The sequence below is a fragment of the Cetorhinus maximus genome, chromosome 3 (assembly GCF_964194155.1).
Source record: "Cetorhinus maximus chromosome 3, sCetMax3.hap1.1, whole genome shotgun sequence".
Lineage (NCBI taxonomy): Eukaryota > Metazoa > Chordata > Chondrichthyes > Lamniformes > Cetorhinidae > Cetorhinus > Cetorhinus maximus.
In genome coordinates this window covers 115,098,162-115,115,610 of record NC_135881.1, presented here as the reverse complement: position 1 = coordinate 115,115,610, position 17,449 = coordinate 115,098,162, and the positions used below count along the sequence as shown (strand labels likewise).

Genomic DNA, 17,449 nt, shown 5'->3' with positions numbered 1-17,449 from the left:
TTTTGAAGTGTGACTGAAATTAGCCTTAGACAGGGTTTGCCATCAAAACTGTGGGCACCTGAAGTGTGACAATGTTCACACAATGTTTGAATAAATCTCCCAAGGGGCTATCATGTAAGTTTGAGAATGTGTGTTATTTTTTAAGACTGGAGCACTATGCCACGTAAAATACAATGCAGTGTTCTTTAAAGTGTAGGTGTGTGTCTCTTTAAGGCCACAATGCCTAATTTTTGTTAAGTGAACACTGGCTGAATCTGAATTACCTGGAAAAACTCAGCAGGTCTGGCAGCATCGGTGGAGAAAAGGATCAAAGAGGTGTTGAAGGTGGTGATATTATCTAAGAAAAGTGCTAATTAAGAATGGATGGCAGGATACTCAAGGTACAGCTCTAGTGGGGATGGGGTGGAAAGACTAACAAGGTATTAGTTGTAGATTTAAAAATAATGGAAATAGGTGGGAAAAGAAGAATCTATATAAATTATTGAAAAAAAAAACGAAAGGGAGGGGGAAGAAACGGGGTGGGGTTGGGAGGAGGGGGAGTTTAAGATCTAAATACAAGTGAAATGCTGCTTCACTTGAAAGGAGTGTTTGGGCCCTTGGACGGTGAGGAGAGAGGAAGTGAAGGGGCAGGTGTTGCATCTTCTGCGTGGGCATGGGGAGGTGCCATAGGTGGGGGTTGAGGAGTAGGGGGTGATGGAGGAGTGGACCAGGGTGTCCCAGAGGGAAAGATCCCTACGGAATGCCGCCAGGGGGGGTGAAGGGAAGATGTGTTTGGTGGTCCTCCCTCCCAGAAACATGACAGGGTCCCCCTTGTCCTTACTTATCACCCCACCAGCCTCCGCATTCAAAGGATCATCCTCCGCCATTTCCGCCAACTCCAGCATGATGCCACCACCAAACACATCTTCAACACCTCTTTGATCCTTTTGTCTGTGACATCTTTTGATTATCTGCTCCTATCACTGCTTGCTTGTCCCCACAACCACCCCACCCTCAACTTCTCTCTCCCCCCGCCCCCCACCTTAAACCAGCTTATATTTCACCTCTCTCCTAACTATACTTCAGTTCTGTTGAAGGGTCATGTGGACCCGAAACGTCAGCTCTTTTCTTCTCCACCGATGCTGCCAGACCTGCTGAGTTTTTCCAGGTAATTCTGTTTTTGTTTTGGATTTCCAGCATCCTCAGTAGCTTTTTGTTTTTATACTGGCTGAATCTGTACTGCTGTCAATTAAGAAACCGCAGCACGTAATTTCAGGGAGAGAAGTGGAGAGGAGCGGAGATGCAGGAGAAGCATAGACCGGGGAGCGGATAAATAAAGCTCAAGGAGTGAGACTGATAGCGCTAACCTTCAGGCAGAAGTCCAGGAGCACCCTGAGTTTGGGAAAAAAAGTGAACATATGAAAGCTGTAAGTTGATTGGCTGTTGAGTATTGCTGTTTAGGGACTGAATCTAAACAACTGGCAGTTTAACAAATGTTATAAATATTAACTAGTAATAACAAGTAACTGGTAAGTAACTGGTGAATCTTATCTTCTATTTTAAACTAAGGTTTATTACCACTCATAAGGTGTATTAAATATTAGTAGAGTATATCAGTATTAGTAAGGTTTATTAATAGCAGTAAGGTTTATTAATATTGGTAAAGTTTAATAGGGAGATGTGTATGTGAAGTAAGGAGCTGGTGAATCTACTGTATTATTTCATTTTAAAGTGGTGAGGTTTATTGTATTACCAGGGTTTAAAGTAGTATGTTAATTGGTGATGAGGAGAGGCATTAATTAAAAAAATTAAGGAAGTAAGTAATTAGCTAATTGGAACGTCAGGAAGAAGCAAGAGTTGAGCAGGGCATAAAAAGCAACCGGTGAGAGTGGAGCACAGGCAGAGTTTGAAACAAGACGTCAGGAATAAAAAGTGACATTGGTACAGGGGAAGGAGCTGATTGGTGAGTAGCTAGTGAGTAATTCTACTTTTCTTTTTCTAGCCTCCAGTTTATAATAAATGGTCTATAAAGTAAAGGCATAATAGGGCAGCTTGACTGTGTGGAATGTGCATCCTGAGATATGTGGGAAGTCATGGATGCTTCCCATGGCCTAGTCAACCATGTGTGCAGGAAGTGTCACCAGTTGCAGAAACATGACCTCCAGGTTTCTGATCTCATGGTGTGGCTAGAGTCACCTTTTGGCGCATCGATGAGGCTGAGGACTATGTGGAAAGCACCTTTAGGGAGTTGGTTACGCTGCAGTTTAAGGGAGTGCGGGTAGAGAGGGAACGGGTGACTGCCAGACAGTCTAGGAGGACCAGGCAGGTACTGCATGAGTCCTGAGTCCATTCTCACTTATTAACTGGTTTTTCATTTTGGATACTGGTAAGGGTGATGGTTCCTCACAGCAGTGCAACCAAAGCCAAGTCCATATCATCCACATGTAGCTCAGTAGCATAGATGGGGAGGAAGGGGAGTGGAAGAGCAATAGTGATAGGGATTCAGTATTTAGGTGAACAGACAGGCATTTCTGTGGCTGTAGACGTGGCTCCAGGATGGTATTTTCCCTCCCTGGTGCCCGTGTCAAGCATGTCATTGAGCGGCTGCAGGACATTCTTATGGGGGAGAGTGAACAGCCAGAGGTCGTGGTCGACATTAGTAACAATGACATAGGTAGAAAGAGAGATGAGGTCCTGAAGGCAGCTTTTAGAGAGCTAGGAAAGAGATTTAAAAATAGGACTTGTGCAACAGTAATCTCAGTGTCACATGCTAGCAAGCACAGAAATAGGAGAGTAGAGCAAATGAATGTGTGGCTGGAGAGATGGTGCAAGAATAAGAGGCATTGGGACCAGTTCAGGGGGAGGTGGGACCTGAATAAGGAGGACAGTTTACACTTTAGAACCAGGACCAATATCCTGGCAGGGAGATTTGCTAGTGCAAGGGAGAGTTTAAACTAGCTTGGCAGGGGTGTGGATATCTGAGAGGGAATTCAGATCTTCACAGAGGAAGATACAAAAACCTCCCAGAAGTACTAGAGAACCAAGGGACTAGTGAGAATGAGGAACTGAAAGAAATTAGTATAAGTAAAAAAGTAGTATTGAAGAAATTAATGGGACTGAAAGTTAGTAAACCCTCTGGACCCAATGAACTACATCCCAGAATGTTGAAAGAGGTGGCTGTAGAGAGAGTGCAGATTGAGAGAAAGCTGATATAATCCCACTATTTAAGAAAGGAGCAAGAGAGAAAACAAGGAACTAAGGATCTGTTAGCCTGACATCAGTAGTAGGGAAAATACCAGAATCTATTATAAAGAATGTGATAACTGGACACTTAGAAAATAATGGTAGGATTGGGCAGAGTCAACAGGGATTTATGAAAGGGAAATCATGTTTGACAAATTTGTTGGAGTTTTTTTAAGATCTAACAAGCAGAATATATAAGGGAGAACCAATGGATGTGGTGTATTTGGATTTTCAGAAGGCTTTCGATAGGGCCCCGCACAAGAGGTTAGTAAACAAAATTGGAGCACATGGAGTTGGGGGTAATATACTGGATTGAGAATTGGTTAACAGACAGAAAACAGAGTAGGGATAAACGGCTTTTTCTCAGCTTAGCAGGCTGTGACTAGTGGGGTACTGCAAGGATCATTGCTTGGGCCCCAGCTATTAACAATCCATATCAAATGAGTTGGATGTGTGGACCGAATGTAATATTTCCAAGTTTGCTGATGACACAAAACTAGGTGGGAATGTGAGTTGTGAGGAGGATGCAAAGAGACTTCAAGGGGATTTAGACAGGCTAAGTGAATGGACAAGAACATGGCAGATGGAGTACAATGTGAAAAATTCTGAAGGTAGGAGAAACAGAAATGATAAGAGTATTTGTAAAATAATTAGAGATTGTGAAGTGTTGATGTCCAAACGGACCCGGATGTCCTTGTTCGTAAGACACTGAAAGCTAACATGCAGGTGCAGCAAGCAATTAGGAAGGCAAATAGTATGTTGGCCTTTATTGCAAGATGATTTGAGTACAGGAGTAAAGATGTCTTGCAGAATTGTATAGAGCCTTGGTGAGACCGAACCTTGAGTATTGTGTACAGTTTTGGTCTCCTTCCCCTAAGGAAGGATATACTTGCCATAGATGGAGTGAAACAGAGGTTCACTAGACTGATTCCTGGGATGGCAGGGTTGTCCAATGAGGAGAGATTGAGTAGAATGTGCTTGTATTTTGTAGAGTTTGAGAGGTGATCTCATTGAAACTTGAAAATTTTTACAGGGTTTGACAGGGTGGATGTAGGAGGGATGTTTTCCCTGGCTGGGGGTAGGGGGATTAGGGTGGTGGTGGTGGTAGTGTCTAGAACAAGGGGACGCAATCTCAGAATGAGGGGTAGGCCACTTAAGGCTAAGATGAGGAAATTCTTCACTCGGAGGGCAGTGAAACTTCGGAATTCTCTACCTAAGATGGCTGTGGAGGCTCGGTCATCAAGTACGTTCAAGACAGACATCGATAGATTTCTAGATATTGGGTGTGATTTTCCAGCCCTGCCCATCACCGGGATTGTCTGGTCTTGCAGAAATTCGGCTAGGCCACCGAATCTCCCGCGGTGGATCCCACCACGACAGGCAGAAAATCTCGGCCATTGGAGGCATTAGGGATATGGGGATATGCAGGAAAAATTGTGTTGAGATAGAAGATCAGCCATGATCTAGTCGAATAGTGGAGAAGGCTCAAGGGGCCGGTTGGCCTGCTGCTGCTCCTATTCCCTATGTTCCTATACCCTAGCTCTGAGATATTATGCCCCTGGAGAGTTACTTTATTAGGTGATGGGGATGGGGGTTAGTGAGCACTGGGAGGCAGATACTGAATGAAACAATGCCATTGAGAAAAATTAAGAGGGAACTTTAAAGGGCTGCATTGGAAGTGTGAATTGGAAAACTGGTGTATATTTGTTAAAGTGGTTACTACACTTTTGCTATCTCAGTAGAAGCTTGTGCAGTTTGAAGAATTTTAACCTAGACCCTGAATTATAGACCAAAACATAGGCCCAGATCTTCTGGTCTCTGGATAGCCTGAATCTGGACAGAACTACAGGACCCCTTGGAAGCCCTAACACACTGACTCTGTGGGAATTTCCCAGGAAGTTTGAACTTCCGATGGGCAATTTCCCTGCTCCCTGTGACCCCCCCCCCCCCAGAAAAAGTCTCTGAATTAGAATCGGAGCCTTTGGATGATTTCAACTTATTTACCTGGATAGTTACCCAGGAAATGTTAGACAGAAAAATCCTAACATAACTCTTGGGTAACTATACAACTGAACCCCCAATCACTCATCCTGTCCTGACCCCACCACCCAACACCCCGAGCTGACCAAACCCCACCACTCGACTCCCATTGGACTAACCGTCTCTCTCCTCCCCACCCAGCGCCCAACCCAACCTGACTAGCCTCCAACCTGACAACCCCTCTCATCCCAATCCACTTACTCACTCACCCACCTGCCTGCCTTGCTACCCGCCCTAGCCCCTTATACGTTTAAGTTTTCTTGGTAGCTTTTCAAAGAAATTTCGGTACAAACTCTTTACCTACCAGAATACAGCAGCTAGTGCTGTAAGAAAGGGGAGTAGCTTGTCTTCACCCAGCAATCCAGCACCACGAACAGTTCTACTTCAGGTCTGCTCCACAATTCTGAAGAAGCTGGGATCTGAAGTCCCAGCCAGAAATGCAGGGCTCCGGCATTGAACAGAAAAGTAGGAGCAGAGTGGCAATCCGACCACTCTGGTGGTGATTGCCACTCTCTGGAAGATTCGGGCCATAATGTTGGAAGCTTATTGGAAGAACACATTGTAAGGAACATATCTTTTTATTTCTGTTGGACTGTTGTAAATAACATTTTTTTCTCTTCTGTTGGACTGTGGATTAGAATTCCAATGGCTGCAGGTTGAAAGACATGTACACTGGAACAGGATGAGAGATAAATACAATGTTGCAGTCCTGGAACAGTGTGTGCCATGAAAGACAGGATGGTGCCAGAAAGGAGCCCTGGACCAAGGGCAGCATTTTAATTGGCCCCTGACCAGGTGACCAGGTTTTGTGTGAGTGCAGCAGAATAGCTCCTAGCCTGAAAGGAACAAGACCTAAAACCCCTTTCTCCTGTTAGTGGAAGATTCCAGTAATTCCACACGAATAGCTAGCAGAAAGCTCCTGGCCTGCCAAGAGAAAACACCTTAAATCTCTTTTCCTCATATCTCTCTGAAAATCCCTGTCAAGAGAAAAAGGGGAAAATCACCATTAGAGACATTGAAAAGCAAGTGCTCAAGCAGTGAACTAAATACTGAAAGTGCTGGAAGACCACCTCGTGTCATCAACAAAGAACTGAAAGGAATTTGGAAGACATCGATCAAAATCAACCCATCAAATCCTGTACTCCGGAATTGGTGCTATTGAACTGTTTTATCCCACCCTTAAAATCTGTGTGTGTGTGTGTGTGTGTGTGTGTGTGTGTGTGTGTGTGTGTGTGTGTGTGTGTGTGTGTGTGTGGATTTAAGAAGGGGGTAGAGTTTAAGTTATAGTGTTAGCAGTTCATATTTCTTTCTTTTGCCACCAGTTAAAGACAATTTGTTCAGTAAAGAGTTATTTACTTATTACGTTTACAAACCTGGTGCTCGTATTCTGTTAACATAAATTAAACAGTTAAGTAGAATTGGCATTCTGCTGGCTTGGTCAAACTTTTCACATTTGTCACGGCTCGGGAAGAGGGGACTTGATATTACAGCGCACTATCCCCAGTGAGTCATGACAACATTGGCTTGAGAAAGGAGGTGAGAGTAGCATGAATGAGTGGCGAGCACAAGGAGAAACCCAATATGAAAATGGAAAATGTTGGAAATATTCAGCAAGTCTGGCAGCATCCGTGGAGAGAGAAAGAGAGTTAACATTTCATGTCAATGGCATTTCATCAGTTCCTAGTTAAAACCTATTACGTTTCTAACTTTTTCCCAGTTCTGATGAAAGCTCATAACCTGAAATATTACTCTGTTTTTCTATCTCCACAGATGCTGCCAGAACTGCTGAGTCTGCACAGCATTTTGGATTTTATTTCGGATTTCCAGCATCCGTGGTGTTTTGGCTTTGTATTAGGAGAAAACCATTTTTGCTTTGCACAGAAATACTTATAGACGACCGGAAGGAGGAGCAAGGGGTAAATACAAAGCAAAGGACACAATTGGAAATCCTATATAAGAAGGAAAAGGTCCCCATTGATTTTGCTGGAGAAGTCTCTATTAGTTAAAGCTGCAACAGTATTTATACTGTACTGAAGATTGCAATCTGAATAGTAGAGGCATCTTGAAAGTGGTATGTCCTCTAGGGAATGTTGCACTTACCAAGCAAGACCCAGTTCACAGTTTTGGCCAAGTGCATGGCTTTTGCAGGGTATTGGCCATTTCTAGGTTATGATGGTAGGAGGAAACAGCCAGCTGTGGTCAAGACACAGAAGTGGGAAAAGCTCAAGGGGCCAAATGGCCTACTCCTCATTTCGTGAGAACGGAGGTGATACGTTGAGTCATTGGCCCAATGTTGACATGCCTGAGTCAAGTAATGCTGTTGTGCGCTCAGCTGTCTGTCTTGAAGGTGCAACTGGGAACACTCATTCGGAAATAAGTATTATACATAGGTGAGTTTTGCAGATAGATGCACACTGTACGAATTTTTTATTAATATGGATGGAAGCTTTTCAAAGCATCATTGCACAAAATTAAAATGTGATCTCAACACTGCTAGAGAATTGATCAGGCTTTCTGTTCATACTTGTTATTTGGTCAAATCATGATTGCTCTCTAAAAATGTTCTGATTTGTATGTGACCGTGGGGGGAGAAGAATGTTTTTTAAAGTTGCCTTTTGTAGATGGTGATTTAATTGAAAACCTAAATAAATTTAGGCATTATAACTTTGACAGTATCAGCTATTTAGTTGAAATGGAACATAGAGGAAAAATTTATCAGTGCTTTACAAGATTGGGGCTGACGGTGAATGGATACTTAACAGGAAATGAAGGAACTGAAGGCACAACTGAATAAGGTTTTGAAGATGCTTTTGAACAGGAAAGATAGCAAAAAAAATGGCTTGGAAGAGGATTCCAGTGGGATGTAGTGACAGCAAATTAGTCTCCAATAATGGAGCAGAGGGCATAGGAATTGAGCAGTAATCTAAATTTTTAGGAACTGAAGGTGAGGGCTGGGATATATGACTGGAGAAGATTTCCTAAGGACAAGGATGTCAATATTAATTTGCTTAGACACAGGGAGCCTCTGGAGTTGGCAAGCATAGTAAAGGGATAATGGGTGTTTGGGTCTTTTCACCAGAGCTCTCCTACACAGTCGTGCTGATTAGCTGCAGCTTTTGAAGCATGGCTGTGGAAGACCAATGAGAGCGTTTTAAAGATATAAAATGGGTGAATTGTGTTCTTTTTCTTTATAACTTTTTTTTGCAGCATGGAATGACTCCTTTGATGCATGCTGCATATAAAGGCAAAGCTGAGATGTGCAAGCTACTCCTGCAACATGGTGCAGATGTGAATTGCAATGAACATGAGCATGGTTATACGGCTCTTATGTTTGCTGGACTTTCAGGTAAACTCTTTGTTTAATATTGTGCATCGTGTTACATTGAAAAGATCCCTGGTATCTGGTGAATGGGTTGAGTTCTTAACTTAAAATAATTGGTAAGTGATGTGTATGATTTATATTACACTAGTTTTATAGTAATAAGAATTGGATGGAAATATTCTCTCCTCTCTGCATTGCATAAATTAAAACTAAATAGCACTGGTTAAGCCATGGAAGCAGCAAAAAGGAACCTTCATTAATGTAAAGAATCCAAGTGTTGATTGTTACTACAGTAGATGAACCACTTGAGGTTGTCTTGACCTGGCAACAGAGATGACAGAATGTGGTAATTAGAGTATTTGAGCCAAACAAATTTTCTAACCACCCTAATCTATTCACATATTGTTGCACATATGGGTAATGTTGTGTGGCAGTTGCCTCTTGCTGTGTGATGGCTTAAGAATAAAATGGTTGCTCTGGCTGTTGTTTTTGCCCCTTACCACTTGTATACCATTTGTGAAATGCCCCTCTTATGGAAGTGTATCCTGCAATTCATCTGAATTCTGTTGTTCTTGGTTAGTGTTTGAAACACTGATTTCATCCAGTTCCCTTTTTTTGAGTTATCTAAGCTGTCTTTATCCTTGGACATTGTAATTCACCCTTCGCCTGAAGATGTACTTGTTTAGGGTGTGGATGAAACTTCTGTGAATATAGAAATTGTAAAATCTTTGCATAGAGTGAGGGATTGAGGGAAACTATAGACAGAATCTGCTCTGCACTACAGATCGTTGTGCTATTGTACATAACTGAGATATGGCATTTACCAAATGTTCTCCTTACATTCTAAATTCTTCACCAAGCTTTGTAATCCACAGTTTCCTAATGTCAACAAGCTGCTCTGTTGCTACATTAAATCATGATACTTTTGTTAGCCGTATTTTTTTTTTCTTTTGTGAAACAGGACTAAGCAATCTGACAATATAACAAAACTGAGTTAATTTAATCATAAAATTGTGAAACAGAACAGTGAACTTGCACATTGAAATACTGATGCAAGATCCTACAGAGTTGGAAGAACCATTATCTATTCACTTACCAATCTTTAAGATCATTCTGTCAAACAAAAGGAAAATCTAACCAAATTATGATCACAAAACTACTATTGTGCATTTCCTGTCATCTAGCCAAAGAGGACAATGTCTGAAAATAGATCTTTGACTCGTCTCTTTGGTAATAGGAAGAGGAGTAGACCATTAAGACCTTCAAACCTATTCTGCCATTCAGTCAGATCATGGTTGATTCATCAATTGCAGTTTTCTGTTTCAGTTGCCTTGCATCCACAACCTTTTGGGGAATAGTGTTCCTGATTTCACTCTTAAATTGATGAGCTTTAATTTTAAGGTTGTTTCCCTTGTTCTGGATTTCCACCACCAGAGGAAATAGTTTCTCTGCATCTACGCTATCAAACCATTTTATCATATTAGATACATTAATTAGATCACCCCTCAATCTTCTAATCTTGAGGAATTATAAGCCTGGTTTATGTGAACTATTCCTTTAAACCCAATTTATTTGGGTGAATCTGCAGTATACTTCCAAGTGCACTCTATCCTTCCTAAGGTTTGGTGCCCAGTACTGAACACAGTATTCTAGATGGGCTCTAGCCAAGGCCCTATACAGCTTAAGCATCACTTTGCATTCCAAACCCCCTTGAGATAAAAGCTAACATTCCATTAGCTTTTTGATTACGTTTTGTACCTGTGCCCTAGCTTTTAGTGAAGTGTGCACAGCCACCCAAATCTCTTTGCTTCTCCACAATTCTTAGTCTTTCACCTGAATACAATACTCTGAATTTTCTTTCTTGAACCCAAAGTCAATGCCCTCACACTGTCCTATATTAAACTCCATCTGACACAGTGTTACCTGCTCAATTTGTCTATATCCCTTCATAAATTCCTGTATAAGAACATAAGAAATAGAAACAGGAGTAGACCATTTGGCCCCTTGAGCCTGCACCGCATTTCAGCAAGAACATGGCTGATCATCTTGTGTTTCAATTTCCACATTCCATCTGACTCCGATGATCTTTGATTCCCTTGCCTAGCAAGAGTCTATCTACCTCTGCCTTAAAAATATTCATTGACCCCGCCTTTACCACCTTCTGAGGCAGAGAATTCCAAAGTCGCACAACCCTCTGAGAAAAAATTTCTCCTCATCTCTGTCCTAAAAGGGCGACCCCTAATTTTAAAACAGTGCCCCCTAGTTCTGGACTCACCCATAAGAGGAAACATCCTTTCGACGTCCACCTTGTCAAAGCCGTTCGGGATTTTGTATTCAATCATATCACCCCTCACTCTTCTAAACTCCAGTGGAAACAAGCCTCGTCTATCCAACTTTTCCTCATAAGACAACCCACTCATCCCAGGTATCAATCTAGTAAAATAAAAGCAAAATACCGCAGATGCTGGAAATCTGAAACAAAAACAGAAAATGCTGGAAAAATTCAGCAGGTCTGACAACACCTGTAGAAAGAGAAAAACAAGGTTAACGTTTCGAGTCCATATGACCCTTCTTCAGAGCTCTCCATGCCAATATGTTACCCCCATACCGTGAGCTTTTATTTTCCGCAGTAACCTTTGGTGTGGTACTTTATCAAATTCATTCTGGAAATCTAAGTCCAGTATGTCCACTGGTTCCCCTTTATCCGCAGCACATATTATTTCCTCAAAGATCTCCAATAAGTTGGTTAAACATGATTTCCCTTTCACAAAACCATGTTGACTCTGCCTGATTACCTGGAACTTATCCAAGTGCCCTGCTATAGCTTATTTAATAATAGCTTCTAACATTTTCCCTACGACAGATGTTAAGCTAACTGGCCTGTAGTTTCTGGCTTTCTGTCTGTCTCCCTTTTTGAATAATGGAGTTACGTTTGCTATCTTCCAATCTAATGGACCCTTTCCCGGATCCAGGGAGTTTCAGAAAATTAAAACGAATGCGCAAGTATTGAATGAAGTCCATCAGGACCCAGGCACTTGTCAGCCCGCAGCTCCAACAATTTACTCAGTACCACTTCTCTGGTGATTGTAATTTTCCTGAGTTCCTCCCTCCCTTCCATTTCCTGATTTATAGCTGCTTCTGGGGTGTTACTTGTATCCTCTATAGTGAAGACTGATGCAAAATACCTTTTCAATTCTTCTACCATTTCCTTGTTTTCCATTATCAATTCGCCAGACCCAATTTCTATAGGACCAATGCTCACTTTGTTAACTTGTTCCTTGTTTAAATATTCATAGAAAGCCTTACTATCCATTTCTATATCTCTGGCTATCTTTCTCTCATACTCTAATTTTTCCCTCCTTAGTAATCTTTTAGTCATCCTTTGCTGTTCCTTATATTCTGTCCAAACTTCTGCCCTTCCACTTATCTTTGCACAATTATATGCTTTTTCTTTAAGCTTGATACTATATTTAACCTTTCCAATTAACCGCGGATGGTGTGTCTGTCCCTTGGACTTTTTCTTACTTGTTGGAAAATATCTATTCTGTGTATTCTTGAAATATCTCCTTAAATGTTTGCCACTGCATCTCTATTTACCTAGCCCTTAACCTAATTTGTCAATTCACTTCAGCCAGCTCTGCTTTCATGCCCTCAAAATTGTCCTTATTTAAGTTTAAAAACATAGTCTCGGGCCCACTCCCCTCTCCCTCAAACTGAATATAAAATTCAAGTATATTATGGTCACTGCTACCTAGGGATGCCTTCACTATGAGATCATTAATCCCATCTAGTATAGCCTGCTCTCTGGTTGGCCCCAGGACATGATGTTCTAAGAAACTATCCCAGAAACATTCTATGAACTCCTCATCTAGGCTACCTTTGCCCATCTGACTTTTCCAGTCTATATGTAGATTAAAATCTCCCATGATTATTGCCGTGCCTTTCTGACTTGACAAGCTCCCTTTATTTCTTCCTTTATGCTCCATTCTACCATGTGGTTACTATTAGTGGGCCTGTAAACAACTCCCACAAATGACTTCTTGCCTTTACCATTTCTCATCTCTACCCAAACTGTTTCCACATCCTTGTTTCCTGAACTTAGGCCACCCCTCTCCATTGTGCTAATACCATCATTAACTATTAGGGCCACCGCTCCACCTTCTCCTCGCTTCCTGTCCTTCCTAAATGTCCTATACCCTTTAATATTCCCAATCCATGTCCTCCTGCAGACATGTCTCTTTAATGGCTATCAAATCATACTTATTTATTTCTATGCGCACTCTCCGTTCATCTGTTTTGTTTCGAATACTTCATGCATTCAGATACAGAGCCTTTAATTTGATCCTTTTATTCTTTTTATAACCTCTAGTCTCATCTGTTGATTTACTGTTAGATTTGTACTCTCTATCCCTTCCTGTCACGGTCTGTTTTTCATTTCCCATAATAACACCTTTCTCTTTTGCCTTGATCCACTCTTTGATTTACCACATCTTCCCAAATTTGTACCCTTGCCCCACTACTTAGTTTAAAACCTTCTTTACTTCTCTAGTTATGTGACTCGCAAGAACACTGGTCCCACCTCGGTTCAGGTGTAGACCGTCCCAACGGTTCAGATCCCACTTTCCCCAGTATTGGTGCCAGTGCCCCACAAACCGGAACCCAATTCTCCCATGCCAGGCTTTGAGCCACACATTCATCTCCCTAATCTTATTTGCCCTGTGCCAATTTGCACATGGCTCAGGTAATAATCCAGAAATTATGACCTTTGAGGTTTTGCTTCTTAATTTGGTGCCAAGCTCCTCATACTATCTATGCAGAACCTCCTTCTTTGTCCTGCCAATGTCATTGGCACCAACATGGACCACGACGAGTGAACCCGCCTTCTCCCACTGCAAGTTCCTCACTATCCCCGAGCAGATGTCCCAAACCCTGGCACTGGGCAGGCAACACAGCCGCCTGGACTCATTCTCTTTGCTGCAGAGAACGGTGTCAATCCCTCTGACTATACTGTCCCCTACTGCCACTACATTCCTTGTAACTCCTCATCTCCATCCTAAGGGGTGTGACCGCTTCCTGGAATTAAGTGTCCACATAACTTTTCCCCCTCCCTGATATGCTGCAGCTCGGCCTCCAGCTCAATAACTTGGAGCTAAATTCCTGCACCGGCAAACACTTAATCTAGATGTGTTTTGCCCTGGATCAAACTGGTATCTAGAAGCTCCCACATCCTACAATTGGAGCACATCACCTGCCCAGCCAGCTCCAACATCTGTTAATTAATCAATTGCTAATAATTTATTTAATTGTAATTAATTAAATAAAGCTTACACTTCCCAACAGGTTTTGGCTCTGCCAGTAAACTTTACAATACTAATAGAACTAGTAACACCAGTTGCTGCTTTACCTACTTCTGCTGCAGCAAAGTGGAAATCAAACACTGGAGGCTGAAAAAAAGTAGAAGGAAGAAAAAAGCACCTCCTCCCTGCCCTTCACTGAATTCCCCACTCAGCACACTTGACTTCTTGCAGTAAACTTTATCTAAAGCACCTCTTTCCTCCTGTGCACCGAGTTCCCACTTTGAACCAAATTCCCAAATATACTCACTCGGTCTCTGTCTCCCCCAGGCGAAGTCTCCCTTCTGTGACCGTGCGCCTCTTACATTCCTTTCGCCCTCGTCCATATCTGGTGAAAAGCTGAGGCCTCGGTAAAGACCTGTGGCATTCAACACTCATTACATCCTGACACTTAAGAGAATATTCCTGTCATCCCAATTCTGTGACACAAGTCCCAACCAATTACCATACCCTGTCACAAGGTTACCACCAGTTCTGTTTGCTTGTATTTTTTTTCTAACAGTGTCATGCTGCATTGGGATAGTAGCCCAGAACAGCAGTAAAATAATTGGGACATATTAAGGCCTTCATGTGATGTTAAATGCCCTTTGCAATTAAATACTTTTATTTAAAAAGTTACATTCTATTTACTTTAAAATGTTTCATTAGAGGGCTGTTTTATTTCACTACAGGTAGCAAAGAGATAACAAGGATGATATTGGAAGCTGGAGCTGAAACAGATGTTGTAAACTCTGTTGGACGAACTGCGGCACAGATGGCTGCCTTTGTCGGTAAGTTATTGGAAAGTACAAGTATATAGTTTTATATATGCAGCTTATTGCTGTCTAGCCCTCATCTACCGAGATTTTTTAAAATGCTAAGACGAAAGGGAATATTTAATAAATAATGGGTAGAAGTTAATATTATGGGTACTTGCATCAATTGTGGAAATATATGAGTAACTGTTGTTACAGACGGGAGGAGAAATAATCTGAAACTCTCAATTCCCTTTCCTTACTGTCTCCAATCGGTTTTTTTTTGGAAGGGTAGATGAGTGTTTCTAAGCCCCCTTTAGCGTGTGGTTAATTTAAAGAACCAGCAGCAGACTTTCATGGGTTTAAATAAAGAGGATTATTTATTCTCACACACATTCAAAAATCTAGACGCTACATCAGTCGCACAGCACACACTCAAGAAAGATACAATTAAAGAAGATGGTACACTTCAAGTGTTAAACCAGAAGAATAGTTAACAATTCACATGTTTGGCTTGTTGTAGGAACTCAGTAATTGATATACAATAGGAGATAGACTGTGCCTTTCACACTTACTTCTGATCTCCTCTGCTCTCTTTTGTGAAGCGTTGGTCTTGGAGATGAGAAGTCTAGAGGTCTGTCGACTTTAAGTTTTGGGTAAATCACAGGCAATAGTGCATGTAAATCCCATGGTCTTGGTATGTCCATTCTAGGAGGAGGCCCCACACCCAGAGTGATTCAATTAGAACTTTCCAGAAGCTTGAGGTAGTCTGTGTTGAATAAGGTCACCTGCCTCTTGGCAGCCACCTTGTGAGTGTCCATTTTATAATATAAAAGGCAGTTCCACAAGTTCTTGCAGGAACACAGTCCGTATTTAAAGTTACCAATAGGATATGCCTTCTTTTAGATGTAGAATCTTCGTGATAATCCTGTATTCCATAACTAAGGCTTTATGACTGTTATGGATGTTATTAAATATGACTAAATACTAGAAAGTCCCTACTTACTCCCTGTACTAAGTATATGCACTAACAAAACCGGTTACTTTGAAAGGTCCCACTGAGATTTTCTCGAGGAAGCCTTTATGTTGAGATCACTTGAATTATTAGCAACACAGTCAAGTCACTTTATTTTGAAACCTTTGGTTCTCCCCCTTTATTAAAAACGAAAGTGAGTTGCCATTGTAATACCACAGGATACGGACTATTGTAAAACCCAATTCCTATGCATACCTATTTTCTTGGAGATGTTGTCAGTTGGTAAATTGAAATCTCATTGTCTAAGTATTGTTACTATTATGAATTAGATATAGTTTAAGTAAATTATAAATGTATCTGTGTATGTTAGGAATAAGGTTTATCTTTAATTTGTATTTTTGTATTGGTGTGTTAAGAAAGGAGGGAACTTGAGTTTTGGTTTCACTTTAAAAGATGCCTGCATTTTAATGAGCTTTTATGACTCTTGAAGAGAAGTTAAAATGAACACAAGGTAGAATAAACTGTGCTGTTGCATAGTAACAGGGGTCCAGAGAGAGGGACACACAGACACCGAGAAACTGAAAGTAGTTTGAGTTCAGTTGATGACTATGCTTCAAGGTAAAGGAAGCAGTTTAAGTATCTCTCTAGTGGGACATACTAACAGATTGATGAGGGAAATAAGTCGGAGAATCTTAGATGAGTTGCTCTAAAGTTAAAGTAACAGTGAACGTCGCGTGAGTTCTGGATCTCAAGGGAAGCATCAAGTTGTCAGCAGTCTACCGGAAGAGGGAATTACAGAGAGCAGGCCCTAAAGGAGAAAGAGAAAGACCTCAAGCTTTTTAAGTTAAATCAAAGGACAAGGACAGGAATCTGGAACAAGACCCTGTTCAGTGGAGGTGAAAGCAAGGAGCAGAGAGGAAGGCTCCAAGCTTGAAGGGAGAAAGCTGCAGGATGCAGATTTATAGCAAAATAGGCTTGCAAGAAGCCAGGAGATCCGAGGAGACAGTCAAGGTTGGTGACTCCTTACTATGGACATGTGAAGCAGTGGTGTTCTGTTGGCACGGCTGAGTATCTGAAAGAGAGTACATGGAAGAAAACTTGAATGCATATGGTGATCCAGGGGAGAGGAAAATCAGAAGGAGAGTTCAAAACCATGGAAGTGGACCCTTGGAAGATGTCTGAGAGAAGTCATAATTCGGGAGAAGATTCGAAAAGTGGGTTCTTCAAGAGTGAAGATTAGAAACCCTCGTGTGAAAGATGGAGTTCAGTGAGACCGGTTGGCTCATGATGTGACAAGCATCTGAGGGGGAGTTGATGAAAGATCCATAGCATCTGTTTGGAGTGGCATCATGGACTGTGTGCTTACAGTGAACATGAGAGTATAAGATAGCTTTTGTAACTTGTGTTATTTTTACAAATCTGTATATATCTGTAAAGGTATAGTTGTGGGTGAAGGAGTATTGTAAAATAGTTCATTTTTTCTTGTTTAATAAATGTTTTATTCTTTTGTTAAAAGTTCATCAGCTGACTCCTGTGACCCCGTTCAGTAGCCACTCTCCATGTTTCTAAACAAAAAATAAAAGTTAAGGATCTACCAAGCTGGGATCTGGCTTGTCCTGTAGTAACATCAGCTGGGATCATCACATTACATTATGGAAATTTATTATTTGGGTGAAACTTGATCATGGATTTTACAAATTACGATGTGAGCTTTTTCAAAGCTTGGAGGTCAAAGTAACAGAAATTCCATTTCTGGGAGGTATAATTTTGTGTTGATTTTCAGATGATATGGCAATCATGT

At 41.4% G+C, this 17,449-nt stretch overlaps 1 protein-coding gene across 3 annotated transcripts in view; it reads left to right on the top strand.

Annotated features, from left to right (window-relative positions):
• Nucleotides 1–17,449, top strand: part of ankmy2a (ankyrin repeat and MYND domain containing 2a) — a 67,876-nt gene that overhangs the window by 36,844 nt on the left and 13,583 nt on the right. For all 3 annotated transcript variants that reach the window (XM_078538839.1, XM_078538840.1, XM_078538842.1), the window contains exons 3-4: nucleotides 8,470–8,608; nucleotides 14,610–14,708. In XM_078538839.1, coding sequence (XP_078394965.1) covers nucleotides 8,470–8,608; nucleotides 14,610–14,708 — 238 coding nt within the window. The remainder of the gene's footprint in view (nucleotides 1–8,469; nucleotides 8,609–14,609; nucleotides 14,709–17,449) is intronic.